Source organism: Microtus pennsylvanicus, chromosome 9, assembly GCF_037038515.1.
Source record: "Microtus pennsylvanicus isolate mMicPen1 chromosome 9, mMicPen1.hap1, whole genome shotgun sequence".
NCBI lineage: Eukaryota > Metazoa > Chordata > Mammalia > Rodentia > Cricetidae > Microtus > Microtus pennsylvanicus.
In genome coordinates, this window is record NC_134587.1 from 15,649,599 (window position 1) to 15,662,785 (window position 13,187).

A 13,187-nucleotide genomic window follows, 5' to 3' on the forward strand; every position below is an offset into this window, starting at 1 on the left:
GCTACATGATAATGAAATGCTACTCTGCTCACATATTGTTTTATAAATAAGTATTAATTCTTAACAACACTGGCAATGCCAATAAAAGCTATTGGTATAACATGACTTAATGAGGTCGCAAGTCTCAGCCTGGAATTATTGCAATTGGTAAATACCAATTACGTTGAGGATAAAACATAAGGATCTTCAGAAGGCCATGTTCTCAAAAATGATGGGCATTGTAACTCAAGCCCTCCTTCTAATGATTCTCCTCATTTGTTAGAGAAGCAAATGCAAGATTTATCCTTGGGTATGCTTTAAGTCACACGAAGTTGTAGAATCAAAGATAAGGTCATTCAAAGTAAATGCAACCCAAATGTAGATGCAAAAATCTGTCAGTTGTTACATCCTGTCCTGAACAATGAATACTCCAGGTGCTGAATGCGGTAAACAGGTTAACATCACATTTTTTTTGGAAAATTAAGTTAGCTTTTAGTGAAGAATCTGAGTATAATGTCAGAGACAATCTTCACAATGAGCACTCAGAACTAGACTTATCTTTCATATCAACACAGGTCCCTATAATCTGTAATTTCTGTTCCACAAGAAATTTAAAAGGAAGGAAGACAATCAGCTGGATATAGACCCAGATGTAGAAGTCATCTTTCTTTGAGCAAATACAAAGGAAACCTCTGTTTCATATAGATGAAATTCTATTCCAAATATGAACAGTGTTGGTATGGTGTTTATTATTTATAAATACGTGCTGAGTGAGTCTTTGGGGTGATGTCTTTTAGGGTCTACATAAATCTATAGTTTGGAAAATAGTATACATTTTTTCAAATATTAAACAGGGCCATAGATGTTTTGTTTGCCAATAAACACTGAGCATCTACCATGTTGTTAGTGTTCAGTGTATCTTACCGGACTAAGTTATCAAAGGAACTAATTAGTTTTATCCAAATTTGATGGCCAGCATGCCATCTTTACAAAGAATTCACAGAACTAGTTCCTATCTTAAGGATAAGTATGTATTTCCTGCTGTTTTTGCCATCCTTGTATCCCAAAAAGTCAAAAAGAGAGCCAAGCATTTGGTTACTACTGCCAAACCCTGAGAACAGTGTTTCTATCCAATTAGCTTCACATGGGATATTAGTATAAACATTACGCATTGAAAGAAACTGACTTTTCTGTGGATTTATTGATCTGTCTTTGCAATGCTTTATATTCTAAAATATTTTTCAGTAATTGAACCTGCTCATTTTCTAATCTAAGGATATTTGTTTATTGGTGTATTTTTTTTTTACTTTTTGTAAAACATCTTGTCTCCAAAGAACATATGGAATATAAAAATATGAGTGCTTTTATAATAAATAATTCTGATCTTCTGATTTATCTAACAGTGGATATTATAAACGTAAGTTAAAGCAGCAGGTCATAATAGCCCAGAAGTAAAACAGTTTTAAAGAACTATATATACACATTTAAACATAGAACAGACTAAGGATTTTATTTCTTCCTATGGTTTCTCTTGGTTTCATCCTCTCTCTCTCTCCTCCCCACTCCTACAAATCATGACACTGCCCCCCCACCGCCCATTCCACAGGACAGAAATGTCCTCACTATGTGTTACTGATGGTCACTTGTAACACTGATTGCATACAGAAATTCCTGGGAAGGGAATTTATAATGAACTTTGCCTTTTTATTCTTCTGAATCTCTGTTTTACTGTAAATATTCAGGCCTTCTTTCCTCAAGAAAAACACAAAATAAAGTTCTAATAGTAATCCCTCTGCGGTAGGCCATTCAGTAAGGAATTATTAAAGGGATTTGCTCTTTATGCCCCTTTTCTGCACAGAAACTCAATGAAAGCAGTAGCTCTTCAGAAGGGAGCACAGTGGATATTGGGGCCCCTGCAGAGGAACAGCCTGTCATTGAACCCGAAGAAACCCTGGAGCCCGAAGCCTGCTTCACTGAAGGTAAAGGGGAAGTAGTCATGCTCGCACTCGCCTGTAGAGGGCAGCGTTTGCAGCTGCCAACCACCCAAAGTGGGTCCCTCACACACGATAAAACTTAGGCCCATTTCAAGCATTTCGAAAAATTTAAATCCAGTGCCGTACTCTGATTATTTCCTTTCAACCATAGCAGAGGTTATGAGTCTAGAGAAAAATGCTTCTGTTTCATCAAAACTCATGACTAATTGACATTTTTTCAGAGAAAATAGTGATTGTTTTTACAAGAAGTTTACGTCTTAAATGTTTGTGCGATGCTCACCAAGAGAATTTGCCCAAATGGTAAATATTCTGGCTAGGAAAACTCAGGGGGTTTCAAATTTAAAGCCAGGTTTTTAGATGAAAAGCAAAATTCATAATGCATACTGTGAACATAGGACATGCACAGGATTCCTGGGCCCTGCACAGAGCCTGCTTGAGCCTACAGAGATGCAGCGAAAGTGTGAGACCCATCTCCTATAGTTAGTGTTTACTATGCAGCGAACGTGTGAGACCCATCTCCTATAGTTAGTGTTTACTATGCAGCAAACGTGTGAGACCCATCTCCTATAGTTAGTGTTTACTATGCAGCAAACGTGTGAGACCCATCTCCTATAGTTAGTGTTTACTATGCAGTGAAAGTGTGAGACCCATCTCCTATAGTTAGTGTTTACTATGAGCAAACGTGTGAGACCCATCTCCTATAGTTAGTGTTTACTATGCAGTGAAAGTGTGAGACCCATCTCCTATAGTTAGTGTTTACTATGCAGCAAACGTGTGAGACCCATCTCCTATAGTTAGTGTTTACTATGCAGCAAACGTGTGAGACCCATCTCCTATAGTTAGTGTTTACTATGCAGCAAACGTGTGAGACCCATCTCCTATAGTTAGTGTTTACTATGCAGTGAAAGTGTGAGACCCATCTCCTATAGTTAGTGTTTACTATGCAGTGAAAGTGTGAGACCCATCTCCTATAGTTAGTGTTTACTATGCAGCAAACGTGTGAGACCCATCTCCTATAGTTAGTGTTTACTATGCAGCAAACGTGTGAGACCCATCTCCTATAGTTAGTGTTTACTATGCAGTGAAAGTGTGAGACCCATCTCCTATAGTTAGTGTTTACTATGCAGCAAACGTGTGAGACCCATCTCCTATAGTTAGTGTTTACTATGATTTCGCGCCTTTGCGATTTGAGTTTGGGAAATCTCAGTTTATTTGTAATCTTATATTCGTCGTTCTCTGCCTCATAGGCCTAAAATGTCACCCATCTTCCATTGTCCCCTCTATAAACTATGTACATTATCACGCTAAACCTTTCTCAAAACCACCTTTGTGTGCCCATCAGGAAGTTTCTTGTGTTGATGAAACAGAATTCACCTGACAGCTCACACTTATGATTACTTCTCCACCCCTCCTTTTTGGTGTTTGTGGCAGCTTACTTCTTCCTTCTGCCCCTTTTTTCTTTCTCTGCTTTCTTCTGACCTCCCACCTCTTCTCACCATTATGTCTTCCTTTTGCCTTAGGGCAGTGTTCCTGTGTTTATCTCTTAAAAAAAAAAACTTAGTGTAAAGTACTTAAACACAAGAAGATATATAGTACTTTCTTCTTTCCTTTTTAATTTTCTTCCATAGTGTTTATAAAGGCAATTAGTGATGTCCACTAGTTTGATTCAGAAAATAAAAGCGATGTGGGGAAGTCAAAGGCGCATTGAAGCAGGACCATGCAAATCACCTGTTAGTAAACTCAGCTATCTCAGAAAAACATACACACCCTTCCAGGAGCACCACAAGAGTACCCATATGCTGATGACATCTGAATTGCCTGTCCACACACTTCTTAAGGGGGATGTTTAATCTTCATTTATGTTATCAATTTCATTTTGTAGTCCTTTAGCAGAGCAGCCACAACAGAATGTAATACAATTGTACCGTAAAGATAAACTGCTTGTCACATTTGTGATTTACAAAGTATTTTTTTGAAAGCATCATTGTGTAAAGAAAAGGCAAAATCTGAAGCTGCCGCGTGGCCCATTGATTTCCCATCGCTCATAAAAACACACTTGTTGCTGTAAGCTGAAAGTGTGATCACAGCCAATTAGGGATCACACTGGCGGTGGAAGGATGAACCTGGGCTTGGCAAGGTGCGTGAGGGCAGCGGTAGAGCTGTCTTCTCTACTCCTATTGGAACCCTATGTTTGCAGGCTGTGTCCGGAGATTCAAGTGCTGTCAAATTAGCGTGGAGGAAGGGCGAGGAAAGCAGTGGTGGAACCTGCGTCGAACTTGCTTCCGAATAGTTGAGCACAACTGGTTTGAGACCTTCATTGTGTTCATGATCCTCCTGAGTAGCGGTGCTCTGGTGAGTGAATGTAATTAAGTAATTAACCCAACGTGCTCCAGCCGGGACTCTGACAATCACCTGGCCCAGTGACTTTCTAACCCTTTGTACTCCATAGCCTTAGTTGCCAATGGGTCTTCAATACTTCCACCTTTTAATCTCCCAGCCACAAATTTAATGAATAACTCTGTATTGCTGGGTTTGATTTTTGTATGTATGTATATTTCTAATCATTCATCCATGCTTGCTTATTACGAAGACGCTCAGAAAAGTTGGCCCTTCTGCTTGGTCATTATAAACAAATGAGTATTCATTTCCTCTTTGCTGAATGAAACGTGAAAATGAGAACCACAAAAAAGTTCATGGAAGAGCTGGTACTGTGATTCCATGTCCTCTGAGTTCTAATGGACTCTGTGTGGGCACTCTAGTAGGTCCTTAGGAAGCACTTCTCTGTCCCTTTTCGTGTGTGTTCACGACTCTTGGGCTTCTCAGAAAACAGTGAATATTGGTGAAAATAAATAGTGGACAGAATGGCTAAGTGATGATTTAAAGATTGGATTCTCTTCGTTGGAAGGTGCTATTTCATCAGGATCTCTTTAAATTTAAATGAAAATTATTTACAAAGATAGAACTATATTGGTAGCATTTTAGAATTTTAGATGTAAAGAAATATTTAAGTCATAAAATATTTTGGTTGGTTTGTTTGTTTCTGCTTTTGGGGGTTATTTTATTTTATTTTTGGTTTTTCGAGACCAGGTTTCTCTGTGGCTTTGGAGCCTGTCCTGGAACTAGTTCTTATAGACTAGGCTAGCCTCGAACTCACAGAGATCCACCTGCTTCTGCCTCCCAAGTGCCTGGCTGTCATAAAATATTTAATAGATAGATGATAAATAGAGAGAGAGAGAGATGTTCATACATATATGCATACATGGATTCACAGATAAAATATATGCATAAGTAAATACAAAGTGCTTGCCTAAGTAAAACAGAATTTCATACAAGATTTTAAATCATGTATTTATTTTCCTGCAGATTTCTGGGTGGGATAAATGTTTTCTTCATATCACTTTAGCCAAAAAATCCTTTCATCATTGAAAGAAATATATGTCAGAAGTAAAGTTCCAACTTGGGTTTATTTTAGTACAACACATAGTAGATATAACTGAAAAGTAATGTCGTCTTAGCATTAAGTAATGTCGCCTTATCATTAAGTAATGTCGCCTTATCTCTGCTAAGAAGTAAAATTATCTGCAAAATCAATAAACAAAATACAGTGAAGTACTTAGTAAAATTGGACAGTATGTTGATAAACCATTTCTGCTTTATAAAAACCATCATTGTTTATTTATTTAATCTCTTCTCTATAAAAAAACATAAGTAAGAGATGGAATATTTTTCCCTCTCGTGGTGCTGAAGATAGAACTACTGGTCTCACATAGCTTAGACAAATAGTCTAGCCTCTGAGTCACACCCACAGCATGGAAACCCAAGAAAAGAAGTACAATGGCTGCCATGCAATATGACAATGAAGAAATACTTTCTGGCCTAGTCAATTGGCTCATGAAATTATACTTTCACTTCAGAAAAAGTGGAGTCATGAAGACCCCTCTGGTTTTAGTACCTAGAAAAGTATGCCTTTTCCTCTAATTTAAGATGAAAAGACCCGGAGAGTAGCAGAACAACATCAAGGCTCTCCTGTCTCGAGGGAATACCATGTGCATATACAATCAGAAAAAATAAAGCTTTCAGATTCTATGGTATATGAAAGCTAAAATGCATAACTTTTTCTTCTTAGGCCTTTGAAGATATATACATTGATCAGCGAAAGACGATCAAGACCATGCTGGAGTATGCTGACAAAGTCTTCACTTACATCTTCATCCTGGAGATGCTTCTCAAATGGGTGGCCTATGGCTATCAAACTTATTTTACCAATGCCTGGTGTTGGCTGGACTTCTTGATTGTTGATGTAGGTATCTTCCATGTTATGCCTTTTGCTAGAGGTAGTTTGTCTCATTTGTAGCCTCCTTCTAAAATGATGAAACTCTGGCCACTGTGTTGTGATGACAAGATGGGCTACCCAGCCCTTGAACCTCTCACCAAATGATAGCGGGAAACTCAGAAGTTTAGACCAATTCAGTAACTAATTAAAATAAGGGAGCTGGCACACATCTTTAATTGCAGCACTAGGGAGGCAAAGGCAGGCAGATCTCTGAATTAGAGGCCAGCCTGGTCTACAGAGAATGTCCCAGGACAGCCGGGACTACACAGAGAAACCATTATGAAAAACAAAATAAGTAAATGAATGAATGAATAAATAAGGGAGATAAGATCTAGTAGAAAATATAAATTTATATTTATGAAACATGTTGATAATATACAAGATAAGTGATGGAAATTCAAGTGTGTATCACTCTGTTGTGTTGGGAAGACACTTGTTCCTTGGAGTCCTTCACCAACTCTGGCTCGTAAGATCTTTCAGCATCCTCCTCCTCATGGCTCCCTAAGCCTTAAGAGCAGGGATCTAATGAAGACATCTCATTTAGGGCTGAGTGCTCCCAAGGTGGAGTGCTCCCACTCAGCCTTGTCCAGTTGTGGGTATCTACTGCAAGAAGCAGCTTCTCCGATGAGGACTGAATGACACCATCTATAGATACAGCAAGATGTCGTTGGAAGTCATTTTATTGCTATGTTCTTTTAGTAGAGTAACAGAACAACTATCAATTTAAAAAACTGCATCTTTTATATTAGGTGGTAGCTACAAATTGAACGAGAGCAGTTTTGTTTATTCATCATTTTATTTGTGTTGTGCAGGTTTCTTTGGTCAGTTTAACAGCAAATGCCTTGGGTTACTCCGAACTTGGGGCCATCAAATCCCTCAGGACACTGAGAGCTCTGAGACCGTTAAGAGCGTTATCACGATTTGAAGGGATGAGGGTAAGAAAATGAGAACTCTGGAGTATTCTATATTGCCAAAGCTAGACTGAATCCAGTTTAACTAACAAGAAATAGATGCATGCAAAAGGAATGGCGACTCTTTGCAAAAAAATTTGCTATTTTATCATTTTCTCTGTTGCATATTGACTTCTTGGTGATATGCAAGAGAAAATAGCCCTTTCTGAAAATGATTCAATATCATTTATCTGCTTGGCTAATTAAAATGACCTTATTTCATAAGTGATCTTGGGAGTTTCCTTATAATCCCAAACTCAAAAAAAAAGGCAGATACTCTATTTAATAACTGAGGAGTTGTAAGATATAATTTTGTGTCACGTCATTCTCCGTTGTGATGACCTGTCTGTACTTAAGGAATCTTATTGAAATTAATGCTAATCATGAATATGTATGAGTACAAAGGGGACAAAATGAGTTGTTGAGTGTTTTGTCTTTAGAATGCCAACATTTTCATTATTTTAATGTATTCAAGGACAAATATGAACTACTGGCTGACTTATCCCTTATACCACCAAGTTGTAATAAAGCTAATCTTAATACATAAGTAAGATACCAATTAAATATATATACCCACACGTCTTACAACAGCAAAGCCAAGCCATTAAGGAAAAAGAAACAGAATATGTATTTTATACTCATTACCATAGATGACTCACTATCTTAACTTAAGTTTAACTTAAAACTCATTTCTCACTTATACAATATTTTATTGCACCCTTTTGAGAAAACATTAAGCCCTTCTCCATAATTCATCACAGGGTAGAATTTTGCATTTATTGACTTATTGTTATTACGATTATTTTAAAGCATAAAACATTCATTTATGTAAGATTACAGTGTAAAATTTGATTTTATATTTTTAAGACCCAAAATGCATGTTCTCTAAACAAGGCATCTGAAACGTGCAAATGAAAGAGAAAGCCTTTGTCCCGTTACTGCCTTAGAGTCGCCTATGCTCTCAAGCAAGTGACGCTACCGGATCTTCTGCAGCGTGGAAATGGCAAGCACCCTGTGTTCCCTCATAATAGAAGTCTATTATCAATTTTATTATACTACACTTCAAGAGGCTTAAAACTCATTTTAATTTCCCTAACACATATGGAAACACCTCCTTACTAGTCACAATCAAGCTCAAAGAAGCCTTGATTTCATATTCACATTTATATTAAAAACTATCATATACTTTCTCCAGATTATGCAGGTATTAATCTTTTCCAGAAACAAAAAAAAAAAAAACACTGTCATTCCAGAATGGCAATTTCAGTTGTCAAGGCCATCGTTCTCATTCATTTTATATAAAATCATGTTGACTGAATTAAAATCCATAATTTAAAAGGCTCCCCAATAATGAATGATGCTAAGTGTACATGGTTGTTAGAAAACATTTCAAATCTGACCTTTTATAAGATTATTAAATCTCCAGTCTTTTATTTTTTAAATTTTCATATATTCTTATTTTTATTGATTTTTATATGTAACATTTACTTTCCATAACAAGTGGCTTTGTTTTCTATTTTCTGGTTCTGATAAAAGTGACTTTATCTATGATTATTAATAATGCTTTCTTTTTTAAAAAAAAATCTGAAGTCATAAAAACAAAAACTCTGTGTAGATGCTAAGAAGCTGATTTCTGACTATGATTCCTTGGCTCAAAGTGAAGCCAGGAACACCACATGTAACTCCTCAGCACCAGCACCAGCTTGGCATTGTAAAGTCAAAATACCATTCTTCTCGCTCCTTCCGCTGTGTTTCTAGCGTATGAATTTTTCTACTCTGTGAAAATCTGACAGTGGGTAGTGGGGAGGTTGGATGTGATGATGCCTGTGACCAGGAACTGACATTAGGATGTCTTCAGAAACTCTCATTTTATTCTCTGCGGCAGCATAGAATCGCAATAAGCTGGGTCACAGCGAAAACCAGGCACTCATTCTGCTTTGGGTTTCTGTCACTCTTTCAAAGCATGTGCTTTTATGCAACACTACTGAATACGGCATGCTGCATAATGCTTGAGAAGGAGTTAGCAAATGATAAACGAGACATCATCACGTTGTCCTTTTTGTTCTGCATGTTTTATGCACATTTTTGGCTGACAGCTTTTGAACATTTATTGTATTTCAAATTTCCAGTCCAAATTTTTCAACTCGTGAAATTGAACTGAATGAACCAATGTCGTGAATACCTAGGGTCAAATAAAACTGGTATTTAAATTAGCGGTTTTAGTTTCCTAACCTGGGAAATCATAAATACCGTTTCAAAGGAACTCAAGTCTTAATTGCTAGGGAAACAGACAGCGAGCATCATATACAAAAAGTAACACCAAATGTTCTGTCATATCAGATCTCTAACTAATAATAAACTATATATTTTTATTTTATATAGGATAATCTTGCTCCAACTTGGATGGGGTGGAGCGGTGGTTCCTCCCCTCAGCCCTTTATTATGGGTACTGTATTACCCCTTTTGCTACCTTTAATCCTTGCACTGTGACTTATGTGTAGTGGGGATGAGGGAGGGAACGGGAAAGGTGCGATTGCACCACAGTAGGTACAATGCAGCGTTACGACCCCAGTAGCGCATATTTTTGTTAAGTTTCACTAAATATATATGATTTAGCTACTGTGTACTTCATTGTCCATTTATTGGGATATGACTTGATTGGTGAGGGTGGGGGACCCTGGTGTAGGATGATTATTATGAAATCGTTCTGACTTGTCAAGGTGATGATAGTGTCTGAGGCATACATCTCTTGCCTTGGAGACACTGCTCTGGTCTCTCCAAGGGCCAGCTAGAGTCCATCAGTTGATTGTCAATGTGAGTGAGCAGAGGCTAAGGTGCCAGGCATCAAAGGGTCATTATTGATTATGCTCAGTCTCAGTTTATATCGCTAAAAATAATTATTTGCAAAAGGTAGCAAGGTGAGATCCCTGTGAAAGAGCAGAACATACAAAAATGTGTTTTAAATTCTAAAACCAAGAAATGTGAAAAGGAGCTTAATTGAACTATATAGAATAGAGCACACATATAGAAATAAAAAAAACTCATGAACACTAAGGTATTCATGCATAAGCCAACTCCTTGCAAGCCACCCCAGCATATTAGAAGACATCACAGTGAACCCCAAAATAAAAGCAAATCTCATCTTCATTACCTCTTAAAATTCAGGAGTCTTATGTAAGAAAGATAATTTTTATTATTTAGAATAAGAAAAATAGCGTTTTGTTTGGATAATCGATACATTTGCCTATCAGACATATTAATAAAATTTCATAATACTGATCTAGGTGTTAGTTAGGCTTTTTGAACATATTTTTTTTTACTTTTCATATTCAGAAGTCATGATTTCTGCTTTCCTATTATTACATTATTACTCACATAATTTTTCTGTATTTCTTCGAAAAACTATGGAACCCATGATTAGCACTGACTTGAAAAATCAAATTAATTTCTTTTAGAGGAAACTTGAATGCACTGAAATTCCTAACATCCACTAGCATATTTGTCTGTTTCTCATTTTTCATCAATTTAACCAGAAGTGTGGACCTTAAAGAAGAAAGAGACTCTAAGAACTGATTGTGCTACTAAAGAGAAATCCTACTGGGAGCTGGTTTAAAAAAAAAATTGTTGGAAGAAGCAATCTCTAAAATCAACCCATTAAGTGTGCTTCTTTCTTAGACATCTCCTTTTTATGCACCTTATAACCTCAATTTGTTCTTTCCAATTTATTTAGACTAACTCTTCCCAGTACATCCCCACATGGGAGCCAATTACTGACTCTCCCTAGAGACTGATAGGAATTAATATCTCCCTCTCTGCAGAACCAGGGATGCTTGGGGCTCTTGGGAAAGACAATCCCTTTGTGACCTTTTGCTCTGTACTTTAATGAAATAACAACTTTAAGTGCATTTTGATTGACAAATCCTCTGATGCTATGCCAAATCGTTTTCCAAGACAAAGTTCCCTGTGAAATAAAATTTCTCACTGGGCCAAATCTATGGCAAAATTGTATATCTTCTTCTGAACTACATTCCTATACGATACTGGACATCATCACAAACTCAGTAATGAACATTAATTTCAATTCAAACCCAATTCCTGTTTCAAAAGATTTCACTCATTTATTACATTATACAAAAAAATCCTTATTCAAGTCTTTATTTATTTTTCTCATATAATCCAGAAATAAAATCTAAAAATTATGTTGTGTTCAAAACATACTGAGATAAATTTTACTTTATTTTATTTTCCTTTTCCTATTCTGAAAGATCTCTGTCACACTCAAGACAATCAAAGTCTTAATTATTAGTAAATATGTCTTTGTAGCTTACATTTTCACAAAGATATTATTACCTGTCTTCAGAGGTGGTAAGTCCATCTCCAGATGGTTCAAGTCCTAGCCAGTCAAGCATGAAGATTGGAATTTGGATCTCCAGAACCCATGTAAAGTATAAATGGGAATAGCAGCTCACCTGTAATTCCAGTGCTAAGCTGATGGGAAGAGATCTCCAGAGAAAGCTAGCTAGCTAGACTAGCCCTGACAGCAAACTCTGAGTTCAAATGACTCAATGAGTAAGATTCAAAACAGTCGAGGAACACCTCCACTCCTACATCTGCTTCATGCCTCTACACATGTGCATGTACACTGGCACACATATATGCTGTCACACGGAAACGCACATCTATTCATGAGACATACACACATTAAAGTATCGTAATCTACCAAAGATATAGGGATCTAACTTTCACACAGAGCAGTCAGGGAAAACCATAAGTGGTGGAAATTCTTGAAAAAATAAGCAGGGAGAACAAGAAGGAGCATGAAATACCAATTCCGGCCCACTTTCTGAACCTACCTTTTTTAGGCTTCATTAGTCTCATTTTCCAAATGAAACCCCAACACTAAATTGTCTTTGAAGTTCTTTCCAGGACTAAAGTTATGATTCTTGAATTCAAAGGAGACAACTCTCAACTTTGTTAAGGAGGCTGACCTGGTGGGTAGAGTTAGACTAAGTAAAAGATGTGCTTATTTTGAGCTAAAGTCTTGAGAAGTGGAAGGGTCATCTTGAGAGGAAATACTGGGAAGGGAGTTATAAAGAAAGAAGAGTCTCAGGCAAACGCATTAGCACATAGTTACCATCAGAGAGGGGTTTGGAGTGTATGTGGCCAGCTAGGGAATCTGGAAGGGGAAATTTACCATGGTAGTGAGATTTTTCTGCAGCCATGTCTGACACCTGAGCAGAATCCCCATAAACCACCCTGTATGGTGGAAAGAAGAGAAACAGCTCCTGAAAGTTGTCTTCTGACACAGTGCTATAACATTATAACATGTTCATACACACACATACACACAGATAGATAGATAGATAGATAGATAGATAGATAGATAGATAGATAGATAGATAGATAGATAGATAGATAGATAGGGTGGGTAGGTAGGCAGGCAGGCAGGCAGACAGATAAGTGGATAAATAAGTGGACAAATAAATTAAATGTTTCAAGGAAAGTAGATACAGACTAAGGAGTGATGTAGATGTCAAAGAGAGGTAAATGTTTTCTAATGGCTAGAGACCACTAGAAAATTTTAAAATGGGACTTGGAATAGCTTTCAGCTTGGATAGAAGGAATTTATCTACCCCAAGTATCCATGATATCCATGTAGCAAGATATCCATGCTGAAAGAAGGGGAGAGAATCTGACAATAACGTAATAATGTTCTAAAGTAACAGAGGTCAGAGTCAAGGAGATCAGGAAGGTGGGCAAATGGCCAAGTCGGAAAGGTTTGAAGAACACAGTACGAGAGCTAAAGACCAGTATCGGGATGGTCAGTGCCATGGGGGTCAAAGGCAGAAACTCACTTGTTAGTACTGACTCTGTAGACACAGCAGACATACACTTCAGTGTGGATTGAGACAATAAACCCAAAGAGGAACA

General features: G+C 37.3%; 1 protein-coding gene across 2 annotated transcripts in view; it reads left to right on the forward strand.

Annotated features, from left to right (window-relative positions):
* Positions 1-13,187, forward strand: part of LOC142857204 (sodium channel protein type 1 subunit alpha) — a 115,290-nt gene that overhangs the window by 85,717 nt on the left and 16,386 nt on the right. For both annotated transcript variants that reach the window (XM_075984993.1, XM_075984994.1), the window contains exons 18-21: positions 1,838-1,958; positions 4,171-4,325; positions 6,100-6,273; positions 7,119-7,241. In XM_075984993.1, coding sequence (XP_075841108.1) covers positions 1,838-1,958; positions 4,171-4,325; positions 6,100-6,273; positions 7,119-7,241 — 573 coding nt within the window. The remainder of the gene's footprint in view (positions 1-1,837; positions 1,959-4,170; positions 4,326-6,099; positions 6,274-7,118; positions 7,242-13,187) is intronic.